The sequence below is a fragment of the Tupaia chinensis genome, unplaced genomic scaffold (genome assembly GCF_000334495.1).
Source record: "Tupaia chinensis unplaced genomic scaffold, TupChi_1.0 Scaffold000511_1, whole genome shotgun sequence".
Lineage (NCBI taxonomy): Eukaryota > Metazoa > Chordata > Mammalia > Scandentia > Tupaiidae > Tupaia > Tupaia belangeri.
Window position 1 is genome coordinate 2,755,971 of NW_006160024.1, and position 14,390 is coordinate 2,770,360.

At 41.8% G+C, this 14,390-nt stretch overlaps 1 protein-coding gene across 3 annotated transcripts in view; it reads left to right on the forward strand.

Annotated features, from left to right (window-relative positions):
* The window catches only part of IL36G (interleukin 36 gamma), a 20,886-nt gene that overhangs the window by 611 nt on the left and 5,885 nt on the right, over positions 1–14,390 (forward strand). For 2 of the 3 annotated variants that reach the window (XM_027775000.1, XM_014590959.2), the window contains exons 1-4: positions 11,649–11,723; positions 12,244–12,311; positions 12,772–12,879; positions 13,514–13,653. In XM_027775000.1, coding sequence (XP_027630801.1) covers positions 12,263–12,311; positions 12,772–12,879; positions 13,514–13,653 — 297 coding nt within the window. In that variant the 5' untranslated portion in view covers positions 11,649–11,723; positions 12,244–12,262. Of the gene's footprint in view, positions 1–11,648; positions 11,724–12,243; positions 12,312–12,771; positions 12,880–13,513; positions 13,654–14,390 lie in introns of those variants that run through there. The other variant, XM_006156659.2, reaches the window with a different exon arrangement.

Consider the following 14,390-nt stretch of genomic DNA (forward strand, 5'->3'; position numbering starts at 1 on the left):
AACATTTGTGGGGCATTCCTTTTTGAACAGTACCCATTCCCTTAATGTCTACAATATCACCTTTCTTGTAGATTTGCATATATGTCACCACAGGAACAACTCCATGTTTTCTAAAAGGCCTAGAGAACATATATCGGGTGCCTCTCTTCTTTCCCTTTGTGTTCGTCATTTTGGTTAATTACTGGAAGATGGTGGTTCCGGCCAAAAGGAACTGGGGACATTTTTTTTAAAGTTATGTATCATTATTATTATTTTTAAATTTTGCTATACAGCATGTGAGAAAGAGAGAGAGAGAGAGAGAGAGAGAGAGAGAGAAAGAGAGAGAGAAAGAGAGAGAGAGAAGGAAAGTGAGAAAGCAAGCCACCAGATTCAGGTCTTGAGCCACAGTAAACCACGTGGGAATCCAATGACTTAACCACCATGCGACCTGCTGGCCCCGTACCTGGTAAATTTTAAAAAATATATTATTCATTTATTTTTAGAGAGATTTTTTGCTACAGCAGGTGTGCGCTCACCAGAGAGACAGAGAGACAGCGAGAAATCACCCTGCAGGAAGGATGGCTGCACCACAGTCCCTTCTCCATTCTCCTCTCCGGATTTTGGGCACGCACACACATATGCCCAGCTTGAGTTTTAAGCTTCTGGGTCTGTGACTTTAACTGCGACTGACTACATGTTAGTTCAGTGATGTAACCATTACGCCATCTGCTGGTCCCACCTGGTAAATTTTCAATGCATGCCAGCCATTATGAATTTAATATTCTTGGGTTTGGTTTGGTATTTTACATTTCTTTAAATATTCTCAGGCTTTGTTTTGAGATAGTGCTGTTACTAGATATAGTTTCATTCTTTTAAGATTTTCCTTAAGCTTTGTTAGGCAGATCCAGAGCAGCCTTTGATTTAGGCCCATTTGAACTCATTACACGAGGAAATAACCTACTGAAACTTCTGCCACGTATGCATTATGTGACTGTCCCACTCTGACTGGTGGCAACACAAACTATTCCTGGCCTCGGGTGAGCTTTGGGCATCATTTCCATTCTCTTTTCCATGTCTTGAGTGGTTTCCTCATGCGTTTCTACTGATCAGTGCTCAGCTAACAACTGGAAGGAGATCCTCTGCTGATATCTAGAGCATTCTGTCTGCAAAACTGGCTGTCACTGTTGTTATCTCCTCTCTGCTAGTGTCTCATATTCCAAAAACCTTGCGTTCCCAAAATTTCTACCCCATTTCCTCAACTGTGGTAGACAGCGGCTTCTAGGTAGGTTCTCCGTCTTTATGCTGAGGCCAGGCAGTAAGTTGAGGAAATTGTAGGACCACCTCATGATCCTCTCTTCCTGTGCTACTTGCTATCACACCCATTGTCTAATACATTTTCTCAGATTCCTAAGTTGTTTAATGTGCGATGGTACATTTAAGTCTTGTATTTTGTCTTCGCTGGAAGTCTAAATTCTAACCTTTGACTTTTACTACCTTTTTATTTTTATTTTATTTTATTTTATTTTTTTACATTTTTGCCATAAGGTCGATGTGCTCTCTGGGGAGAGAGAGAGGAGAGAGAGAGAGAGAGAGATCGAGATCATCCCCCAGGAGGATGGACATGCTGCAATCCCTTCTCCTTCATTATTTTGGAATTTTGGGCACTCATGCACATGTACTTGGCATAATTTTCAAGCCAGTGGGTCCAGAACTTGAGCCGTGGTCAGAAGGCAGTCCTGTGGGAGCTGCTCCAGGAGACAGATCTGAGCCAGACTCATATTGTACTCTTAATCCCTCCTCCCATTAGACAGTTAAGCTATTGTGGCTTAGTTAAATTTACCAAGCTTTGTTTTGTCTTCCCTTAGAATAATTTCTTCCTTACAAGGCTTTTCAATTCCTCTGGAGTGGAATTCTAGTGAATGCACACACAACTGTATAGGTATGTCCAAAATGATCTGATTCTCAGGTTTGAAATAGCTTGAGTCTACCTACGTTCTCATTTTGTGTTTGCATAAATTACCAGAGTCTATGAGCATATTAGGCGACTTCTGGTGATTCCTAGTGTGTTTAAGTAGTCTGCCTGAGTGAGAGTGTGTGTATGAAAGAGTGTTCTGGGTCTGTGACTTTAACTGCGACTGACTACATGTTAGTTCAGTGATGTAACCATTACGCCATCTGCTGGTCCCACCTGGTAAATTTTCAATGCATGCCAGCCATTATGAATTTAATATTCTTGGGTTTGGTTTGGTATTTTACATTTCTTTAAATATTCTCAGGCTTTGTTTTGAGATAGTGCTGTTACTAGATATAGTTTCATTCTTTTAAGATTTTCCTTAAGCTTTGTTAGGCAGATCCAGAGCAGCCTTTGATTTAGGCCCATTTGAACTCATTACACGAGGAAATAACCTACTGAAACTTCTGCCACGTATGCATTATGTGACTGTCCCACTCTGACTGGTGGCAACACAAACTATTCCTGGCCTCGGGTGAGCTTTGGGCATCATTTCCATTCTCTTTTCCATGTCTTGAGTGGTTTCCTCATGCGTTTCTACTGATCAGTGCTCAGCTAACAACTGGAAGGAGATCCTCTGCTGATATCTAGAGCATTCTGTCTGCAAAACTGGCTGTCACTGTTGTTATCTCCTCTCTGCTAGTGTCTCATATTCCAAAAACCTTGCGTTCCCAAAATTTCTACCCCATTTCCTCAACTGTGGTAGACAGCGGCTTCTAGGTAGGTTCTCCGTCTTTATGCTGAGGCCAGGCAGTAAGTTGAGGAAATTGTAGGACCACCTCATGATCCTCTCTTCCTGTGCTACTTGCTATCACACCCATTGTCTAATACATTTTCTCAGATTCCTAAGTTGTTTAATGTGCGATGGTACATTTAAGTCTTGTATTTTGTCTTCGCTGGAAGTCTAAATTCTAACCTTTGACTTTTACTACCTTTTTATTTTTATTTTATTTTATTTTATTTTTTTACATTTTTGCCATAAGGTCGATGTGCTCTCTGGGGAGAGAGAGAGGAGAGAGAGAGAGAGAGAGATCGAGATCATCCCCCAGGAGGATGGACATGCTGCAATCCCTTCTCCTTCATTATTTTGGAATTTTGGGCACTCATGCACATGTACTTGGCATAATTTTCAAGCCAGTGGGTCCAGAACTTGAGCCATGGTCAGAAGGCAGTCCTGTGGGAGCTGCTCCAGGAGACAGATCTGAGCCAGACTCATATTGTACTCTTAATCCCTCCTCCCATTAGACAGTTAAGCTATTGTGGCTTAGTTAAATTTACCAAGCTTTGTTTTGTCTTCCCTTAGAACAATTTCTTCCTTACAAGGCTTTTCAATTCCTCTGGAGTGGAATTCTAGTGAATGCACACACAACTGTATAGGTATGTCCAAAATGATCTGATTCTCAGGTTTGAAATAGCTTGAGTCTACCTACGTTCTCATTTTGTGTTTGCATAAATTACCAGAGTCTATGAGCATATTAGGCGACTTCTGGTGATTCCTAGTGTGTTTAAGTAGTCTGCCTGAGTGAGAGTGTGTGTATGAAAGAGTTTATGGATGAGAAGACTGGGTTATTTGACCATGAGGCTTCCTTCTCACTCCACCCTTGCCTTCGGTTCCCTTTCCTGTGGATGGGGAATCCAGTTTCCTGATCCTTTGATTTCGGGCTTGATACTGATTTCAGCCGCGATAGACTTTAAGACAAAAACTGTAAGAAGAGACAAAGGAGGGAATTATATAGTAGTAAATGGGCTAATTCTTCAAGAAGATATAGCACTTATAAATATCTATGTGCCCTACCCAGGAGCACCTAAAGATGTGAAGAAAGACCGCTAGATCTAAAAGAAGTGATAGACTGCAACACAATAATTTTTTGGGATTTCAGTACCCCACTATCTCCTTTGGACAGATCATCTAGTCAAAAAATAAGCAAAGGATCTAAACGATACCATAAATCAAATTGACTTGGGAGATATCTACAGATTCTTCCATGCAACAACCACAAAATATAAATCTTTCTCACCCTCACATGGAACCTTTTTGAAGATTGACCCCATGAAAGGGCACAAAACAAGCCTAAACAGATGAAAAGAAATAGAAATTTCTCAGACCATGATGGAATTAAACTTGATATTAATTTCAGAAAATATCCTCAAAAATACACAAGCACTTGGAAACTAAACAATCTACTCCTGAATGACTTCTCAGCTACCGAAGAAATTAAGACTGAAATAAAAAGATTCGTTGAAAACAATGATAATGAGTACATGAGTTTCCATAATCTATGGCACACAGCAAAAGGAGTCCTAAGAGGGAAGTTCATAGCAGTTAGTGCACATATAAAAAATATGGAAAGGTTAAAATGGACAACCTAACATCATGCCTCATGTGTTCAGGATGTTTTCTGCATCAGTAAGGGTGAAGGGACTAGAAAAAGGGAAAAGTCTGGCCTACCAGAAAGAAACACTTATGTTAATATGATAAATTATATTTCTAGTTCTATTATAATACTGGACTCTATGCATTTATGAAATAAATCTCACTCGGGACATGATGTGTATTTTTTAAGTGAGGCTTATTTCTTGTCTTTTTTATGTGTGATATATCAGTTTTTGACATTAAATTTTACATTTCATAATAAGAACATAGCAGTTTCTTTTCTTATGCTGTAGAATAATTCAATAGCACTGAATTATTTGAGAGATATTTTTGCTATAGGGAGCGTGCACTCACCAGAGAGACAGAGAGAGACAGAGAGACAGAAAGCAAGAAGTCACTCCCGGGAGGATGGCCATGCCACAATCCCTTCATCTCCAATTCCTCTTGGGATTTTGGGCATGCATGCACTTGAATAGCACTGAAATTTGATTACTGTATTTTGATAGAATTTATGTGTACTTCCTGATAGAAGCTCATTTATGTATTTGTTTACTTTATATGCCAGAGGGTGTGTGCATTCACCAGAGAGAAAGAGAGAGAGAGAGAGAGAGAGAGAATGAGAAATCACCCCCTATGTGGAATGGTTATGCTGCAATTCCTTCTCCTCCATTTCTGTCTCCTTTTTTCCTCTAAGTACCTTATATGAACAACTCTAGAGGTGGCTTAAAAGAAATTCCAGATGGGAGTCTGATCACATTGACCTAACTTGCGATGATTCAGAAGCTCATGTCTTTTCTGTTTCACGTGTGATAGAGAACACACATTTCTCAACTATGGAGGAAAAATATGGGCCCCAAGGACAAGGCCTAGACTGGTCTTTGTGATGAAATGTGCTCTAGAGCAGTGGTTCTCAAACCTCCATGTGTGAATCACCTAGGCACGTTGCTAAAAACACATGCAGATTCTGATTCAGTACGTCTTGATGAGGCCTGGGAGTCTGCATTGCAAACACAGCAGCCACACTTTGAATAGTGAGGCAATGGGTCATTCCAGTGGAATCCTGTGAGAATGATGTAATAAACTAAGATGAAGTAATCAGGGTCAGGGAAGGTATAAAGACTGGGCTGGGTCACTTACAGTTACCCTTTAAAAGCACTCTAGATCTCTTCCCCAGGCTCTCTGTCTCAGAAAACTGTCCTATATCTATGGGTTTCCTTGCCCTCTGGCTTCTGAGTTTTGCCAGTGGAAAGAACTGGAAGGAAACTAGAGGGTTTGAAGAAAATAAGGTCAAGTTATTTATTCCCTGGTTCCTTCCTTATAGGATCAAAATAGGTGGGCGTTTTTGGTTTTTTTTTGGAGAGGTTTTTGCTATAGGGCGCATGCGCTCGCCAGACAGAGACAGAGAGGAAGAAAGTGAGAAATCTCCCCCCGGGGGGATGGCCACACCACAATCCTTTCTCCTCCATTCTCCTCTCGGGATCTTGGACACGCATGCACATGTGCCCAGTGTGTTTTAAGCACGCACGCACATGTGCCCAGTGTGTTCTAAGCCAACGGGTCTGGGATGCAAACCACGGTCAACTACATGGGAGTCCAGCGACATAGCCATTACGCTAACTGCTGGTCCCGCATTTTTCTTGATGAAGATCACAGCTCCTGTTAAGTGGCCCTATCCACAAAGCTCTCTCTTTCTTTTTGGATTCTGGTATCCATTTCATCCTGTTGTCCCTTCAGGCTTTATTTGGTAAGAGGTGTACCCCAATGTTCATAGTCTGGGCTTCTGCATTATGCCTTGTGATTTCCCTGTACTCTGCCCACATCTTCCTAAGTAGCTCCATTACTAAATTTACCTCCAATTGCCAAATTTGTGTGTGTCAAATTCTTGTTAGAATCCTGATTTGGCTCCCACATTGGCCCAAACAGACTCAACAGAATTTCATAGTAGGGGGAGAGAGATTATTATTATTTTACATAAATGACTAAGCACAGAGTTCTGACCATCAGATAGCTAGTTTATAGCATTGGAGAGACCTGGCCTTAAGCTGTGAATTAAACTTAAGGCCAAAGAGAATTTTAAAAACATATGCTGGTACTCACTGAAATCATAGAATTATCATATCAGTACCTCTGATCATATACTTCTGAACTTTCAATGGAGTGATTCAGCAAATATTTTTATTGTTGTAGATGTTTCATGCTTTGAGGCTGAAAGTAATTTAACTGATAGGTTCTTACAAGTAGAACTATTGGGTAAAGATTACACTGTATTTAAGTTTCTCTTTTTTTTTTTTGGAGAGATTTTCACTATAGAGCACGTGCGCTTGCCAGAGAGAGAGAGACATAGAGACAGAAAGCGAGAAATCACCCCCCAGGAGGAATGGCCACGCCGCAATCCCTTCTCCTCCATTCTCCTCTCAGGATCTTGGGCACGCATGCACATGCGGCTGGCATGAGTTTTAAGCCACCGGGTCCGGGACGCGGACCGCGGTCAACTACATGGGAATCTAGCGACATAGCCATTACGCTAACTGCTGGTTCCCATATTTAAGTTGCTAATAGTGTCTGTAAACTTTCTTTCCGGAAAAGGTTGTATCAATTCACACATCCACCTATGTGATGAGTGGATCTGTTTTGTCACATCATTGCCTACCATAGTTTTAATTTGTACCTTCCTGTTGGGTGGAAACAGAACCTCACTATTAATTTGATTTGCATTTTGGTAATTACTAATGTGGTTAACTATAATTACATACTTATTGGACATGTGCATTTTTACTCAGTGAAACACCCATTTATGATTTTTCTATAGGATTATTGACATTTTTTCCTATTGATTAGTTGGAACTATTTAAAAACTTGGGACAGTAATTATTTGTTTATTAAATGTTTTCTTCTGAGTAGCTTGTATTTTGAATTTTCTTTCATGGTGCATTGTGTATGAAATTCTAAAATTTGGACAGCATTCAGTTTATCATCTTTTCTTTCATGGCATTTGCATTTTACATGATGTGACCCATTGGGAGGGCACGCATGCACATGCGGCTGGCATGAGTTTTAAGCCACCGGGTCCGGGACGCGGACCGCGGTCAACTACATGGGAATCTAGCGACATAGCCATTACGCTAACTGCTGGTTCCCATATTTAAGTTTCTAATAGTGTCTGTAAACTTTCTTTCCGGAAAAGGTTGTATCAATTCACACATCCACCTATGTGATGAGTGGATCTGTTTTGTCACATCATTGCCTACCATAGTTTTAATTTGTACCTTCCTGTTGGGTGGAAACAGAACCTCACTATTAATTTGATTTGCATTTTGGTAATTACTAATGTGGTTAACTATAATTACATACTTATTGGACATGTGCATTTTTACTCAGTGAAACACCCATTTATGATTTTTCTATAGGATTATTGACATTTTTTCCTATTGATTAGTTGGAACTATTTAAAAACTTGGGACAGTAATTATTTGTTTATTAAATGTTTTCTTCTGAGTAGCTTGTATTTTGAATTTTCTTTCATGGTGCATTGTGTATGAAATTCTAAAATTTGGACAGCATTCAGTTTATCATCTTTTCTTTCATGGCATTTGCATTTTACATGATGTGACCCATTGGGAAAAGACTGAAGGTTCTCTATCACTTGCCTTTTTGTCTAGGAAATTAAAACTTTTGGCAGTTAGCCTGCAATCCTTCCTTAAGTGTTACCCTATGGGCTGTCCAAGTAAGGAATTTGATTGCTTTAGCTTTGGTTGCGGTCACTGTTGTTGCACATCGTGTATATTTTGATAAATAGCTGCTTTGCATTTAGAGAAATAAACCTTCATGATGGTCTTGTATGATTTGGTTCTTTGTCTTAACTCTTAATGCCTCATTTTGGCTACCCCATGTAGCTCTTGGGTCATTTTTGTTGATTCATCTTTTGTTTGCCCATGAGGGAGAAGATGCTGTTAAATAGCATGTTTTCCCACATCCTAAAGTCTAGAGTTTCTTAGAGACTTGCTCCAGGAAGATGTGAAGAATCAGCTCACAAGAAGCAAGTCTTAGACAATGAACTTAAACTTTTTGGAGGAGCAGAGGTCTTTGTGCATATTCAAGCACACCATTACATCTGTGCTGGGAAATGGCTCACAGACTACCCCAGGTCTTTCCTTGGCATTTCCCAAGTCTTCTAGAGTACAGATGGCCCCATGCTGGCCTCCGTGGTTCATGGTAAACACCTGGTTCCTCCATCAGTTCAAGCAAGATCAGTGCCATTCTTTTCCAGTGACAATCCCAGGCCATACTTCCAGCCGTGATAATTGGTAGCCCTTGACTAAGCTACAGTGGGCTTGGCCCTCTTTGGAACCCCAAGAGAAATGGTGAGCACCCCTAGAGAGGCTGGATTTAGAGTTGGGAGTTGTAGAATCTAATTCTTGTACTACTTGACTCTGTGTAGGTGTAAGTATGAGGGTTGGATAACTTTTACTGCTCCATGACCCCTTTGCTTTACTAGTTATCATTGCCAGTATAGTTACCTGAATAAGGTATTGTAAGGATTGGGCATCTATACACAGATTCCAGAAGTAATGAATGATGACACTCTCTCACCTTACCTGATTTCCATTGATGTTCCCTCAACTTAATGGGGCCACGAGCTTATTAAATAGCAAGCTAGCAAGATTTACTAGCAAACAAATGCAGGTGGTGGTATCTTAAGAGCTTTAAATTGAAAACTAGACTGACAGTTCTCTTAAAATAATATCCATATCTAGGAAATGTGGTTATATGAGTACTTACTGGAATCCAGTTCAAGGCTCTTAATAATATTCATCATTCTGATTGTCCTACATGAAAATAAAACATTAATAGAATCTGGCAACTGTATTTTTTTTACATAGCAAAATGTAAAAGTAATCTTTATTGTTTATAGTCAGTATCAGTACTGATAGTCTCCTCAGACACAGCTAGGATTTCATATACTCATAATAATTCATCTTTTCCACTTTTGGAGTAAAGTTTCTCAGTAGATAAACTTTCTGCTTTTTTTTTATAGATCATAGATTAGTTTATTTTTAACACCCATCACGCCATGAATTCATAGGGGATAGGTTCCTTTAGCTCAGACTCCTTTCCATTGGTTCTCACAAAGTGTGCTTCTCTGGGTGGAGCAGGCTGGTGCTTTAGTTGAACCCAGGTCCCTTTCTCTTTGGCTTCCTTCTTTTTCTGGTCATTTTCCTTCACATGTTTTAGGAAGCTATCTCTACTCTTAGAATGGTTAATATGCTCAGTACACACATTAATTCTCTTGGCAAGAATCTTGCCCTTAACTTGTTTGTTCACAACAATGCCAACAACATGTTGGGTAACACTGTAGACTCTTCCAGTTTTGCCATGGTAACATTTGTGGGGCATTCCTTTTTGAACAGTACCCATTCCCTTGATGTCTACAATATCACCTTTCTTGTAAATTCGCATATATATTGCCAAAGGAACAACTCCATGTTTTTTAAAAGGCCTAAAGAACATATATTGGGTGCTGCTCTTCTTTCCGTTTGTGTTCGTCATTGGTTAATTTCTGGAATATGGTGGTTCTGGCCAAAAGAACAACTTTCTGCTCTTTAGTAATGACTCCTGATGGTTCCGTTCTTCCCTTTGTCACCATTACCCCTACTTTCTCAAATTTCTCTGCCTCTCATGCACATTATAGTTTAAACTGGGTTTTGGGATGGATGCTGAATGCTGGGAATCCCAGGAAGGGCTAGATTCTCCAGGAAGGTAATAAAGGGTCAGGACCAAATGGAATAAGAGGCAGAGGATAAAGATGATACATATCACCACATGTGGCTTTTGCATTCTTCATCTGAGCATGGAAAACTCAAGTTATTCCCAGAGGCTTTTGAGACAATGAAAGTGCAGCTCTCTGGGTTGTTCCCTTGGGCCCTCTGAGCATCTCCTGGCTGGTTCCTCCCCTCCACGTTCACAGTTGATGCACTTTCTCTTCAGAGTCTGAGCATCAGTTCAACAGAAGATCCTCTTGTGTCTCTTTTTCCCCTCTGGCCAAGATGTAGCCCTCAGCCCTGAAAGATCCCTTCTTTGACCTGTCTTGTTCTTCTGCTTCCTTTTTTTTTCTTTCTGCAATTGATACTATTTGGAATAGTGTCATAGCAACCCGTTTTTACTCTTTCCAGTTTATGATAATCAATTCCTTGCATTCAGTTTCTTTAGTTTACCAGCCCCAGTGTGGGTTCTGCTTTCCAGATGGATCCTAATGGAAACAGAGGCCTAGGGGATTTGGGGACCAGATGATAGGAACTTTCAGATGGCTATTTTGTGATGAGTATCCTGAGCAAAAAGATGTGCTGACTGAGGTGAAATGAAGTTCTTTGACTAGGCAGAGGGGAGTAAGCTGGATCTGAGGCTCAGTTTACTTATTATTTATTGCCAGTGGGTGCATGTGCAAGACAGAAAAAGTGAGAGTGAGAGCGAGAGAGAGAACATCACCATTAGTTCATGATCATGCCACACTCCTTTTCCATCTATTTCTCCATCCTATCAGGATTTTGGGTATGCGTGCACATGTGCTTGGCATGATTTTCTGGCCACTGGGCTGGGATTCAAACTGTGGTTGGCGTAGGATTTGCCTTTCTATGCAAAATACTTAACTGTTGCTATGGCGCTGGCCCCTGGGACTCAGGTTTTGGAGAAATCACTGCCTACTTCCTTTGTCTTTAGACGATTCTGGGGTCTACTGTATCTTGGTGGAATCTGGGACCAGGCTTCTCCCAGTTATAGGTTTCTTCTTGGTCTCCCCAAGGGGATGGAGATGCATCTCTGATAGGCTGCAAGAGTGAAGGGTAGGGGAGCTTTTCAGCCTGACCCTTCAATCAGATGTGACTTTGGGGCTGGTTGGGGGCCAGGAAAGCCCAGGATCTTGCTTGAAGTACACGGCTAGTTATGCTGTCTCAGGAGATGTGGTTCCTGCCAGGAAGGTGTCTGGCATGCCTAGTTCTGACACCAGGGTGACATGGTAGGAGAATTGAACTCTGGGGAAGTCCCTTCTTCTCCCCTTTTTGAGAAACCTAGGGTCTGTCATCACTTCTGTTTCCTTGTGGTTGATCTTGTGGAGCTTGGCTTGGCATTTATTTCTCAGGGAGCCTAGACAGGTCATGTTTGTGCTGATTCTGTGATTTCTTCATACGAGTCTCATAGGATCTCTGCGGAAGGAAATAGCTTTCATTTGTGTCATGCAGTTGTCACGCCCCACCAAAGAAACTCGATAAATACCCCAGGCAATCAGACCTGTCACTGCTCTTGGAAGCTTTGGAGTTGTGATGCAGTCTCTGGACTGAGAATTTGATAAATTCTCTTCCTTGCCAGGTGCAGTTGATAGCTGGAAAGCCCTCTGCCTCTGGAGCTTCCTCTCTTACTGTACTTTGAGGCCCAGGGAAATGATGGGACTGTGCCAGGCTGGATCTGTGCCTTGTCCTGTGAGGCAAAAGCTACTTCTTGCTGGGGAGCTTCTAGGACTTAGCAGAGCTGCCCTGGCTTGGGCAGGTGTCAAAGAGGCTAAGGGGATTGCTCAGAGGAGGGGACACTGGTATCAAGGGCCTTTGAGATTCAAGGTGCTTAAGGCCAAATGTCACACCTGGGCCTCAGAACTTCTATGGAGATACCAGCATTGTCTGGATCTCTGACCAGAGGAAAATTCTACCTGATCTCTCTTGCCTGAGGCTGTCTTGAAGTTCTGTCCCATGAGCTGGTTCAATCTGCTGACAAGAGCTTCTGTCAGAACAAGCCTTCTAGATCTGTGTTCAGGATAAGGACCTGAGGACTCAATGTCCTGCAAGGTCTAGGAAATATGACCTGAGGCTCATCTCTTCTATCTCTGTCCCCACAGGTGCTGAGACAATCCCGCTATGATAGGCACTCGACAAAGCTTTGTCCTTCCAGAACACGTTCGACATGGTATTTTTGAGATGGGATCTAGAGGCTTGAGCCACCTGCACTCACAGCTGTTCTTCTGGAAGCCCTGGTGCTCTGTGTCTCCCTGTGCATGGCCCTACTGCCTGGTGCTGTCCACCTCCCATGAGACCATTGCTGTCACTTCTTCCATCCTCAGCAGAGCCAAATAGAGGGTGGGCACAAAAGAGGGTAGCTCAGGTACTCTGGGCATGTGTCGTCCCCTCTGGTGTGATGGTTTGCCCTCCCGAACCGCTGCTGCCCTTGGTAGCCGTTGCCTCTTCTCACCAGAGCTGATAGCTTTATTAGAGGGAAGAGCTGGGTGATGGTCACGAGCACTGTCAGTTTCGGTGTGTAAACCCTAGACCTTGCTTACTGAGGGCCTGGCTTAGATGATCTTTCACCTGGTGTTGAGTAAAGCAGCCTGATCATCACATTTCTTCATCACTCTTTCCCCCCTTGGCAGAAGTGGACAGACCTCGGGTTGGGATTATCTCTGATCTGAGTCACCAGGTGTGGATCCTTCAAAATCAGAGCCTTGTGGCAGTTCCACGCAGTGGCAATGTGGATCAAGGTGAGTGGTAATCTGGTGGTTGCTGCACCCCTGGAATTGGTGCTGCCGGATGGACAAGGCCCTTTGTTAATATGTGGTTTTACAGCTGGGGCCCACGTGGAGGGAGGGATTTCACACCTGCCTGGGCAGAGAAGTCAGGGAGAAGTCTGCAAAAAACTGGAGAGGGTAGAGGAGGCTTTTAGTGATCCGAAGCAGCTGGTCTGCCCTATGGAAGAAAAATAACTTGTTTGGTGTGATTTCAAGGCATCCCAAAAGGTTTGAATGGGTGAATAACACAGAAAGGTAGTTTTCAACATCACATTAGGGAAATATTGCTATTGGACAGAGCTCTCCAAGGGGCAGAAGGGCTGCTTGTGGTAGGAGTTTCCCATTTCCAGGCATTCAAGCACAGGTGTGAAAATCGCAAGGAAAGAGTTTGCTGTCTGCTTAACTTATTGTTTGCCCCATTTATGAAGGGAGTGATTGGTGCATGGTATGGAAGGATGAATGAATGAATGAATGAATGAATGAATGAATGAACGAGTGAATGAATGAGCTGGTCTCTTCCAGCCTACCTGAATACACTACCCTGCTAAATCAGTCTTTTCCTGACTTTAACAGAAAATTTACACTGTCTTCCCTTTTATCTTTATAGTCACTATCATTTTTATCACATGTAAGTACCCGGAGACTCTTGAACAAGGCAAAGGGAATCCTATTTATTTGGGAATCAGGGATCCAGAAATGTGTCTGTGTTGTGAGGACGTTGGAGGACAACACACATTGCAGTTGAAGGTAAGTGACTTTTAAAAACAGAAAAGAAAGAAAAAGAAAAATACTTGACAAGTTTATTTGACAGAAGATCTAATTTTAGAATTAAAAAAGGAATAGTCTCCATTTCCGAGGCATATTATTCCTAGCTCCTTTGGAAATTATGTGCATATAACAGACTTTAATTTACCCAGCCCCACTCCCCACTTAGTGGAGGACTCCTGTCTTTCTCAAATAAGAAAGTCTCAGCTCTTGTTTCTTCAAGTATATTCTCCCTTTATTTTCCTTATCTCTTTTTGGAATTCCTGCTCCTCAGTCATTGGAACTCCTAGATCTCGCTTTAGTATTTCACATTAGCTGATCTAATTTTTCATACTTTCTATTTTTCTTCTTTCCTTTTTTCTCTTTCTCTTTCCTTTTCCCATTTCCTTTCTTTCCCCTCCCCTTCCCTCCCCTCTTTTCCTCTCCACTCCCCTCCCTTCCCCTCCCCTCCCCTCCACTCCCCTCCTCTCCTCCCCTCCCCTCTCCTCTCCTCTTCTTTCTGTTCTCTTCTCTCTTCTCTTTATCCTCTCTTCTCTCCTTTTCTCTTCTTTTTTTTTGTGTTGCATTCTGGGAGATATTCTTGATTCAGACTTCCAGTTCACAATTACATTTTCAATCTTGTTCCATTTGCTAAATCATCCTAGTATAGCATTTTCTGAAAGTTTGTTTTTTGCTATTTTAATTCCCAAGACTATCTGGTTATCTTTTTCTTTCTTTCT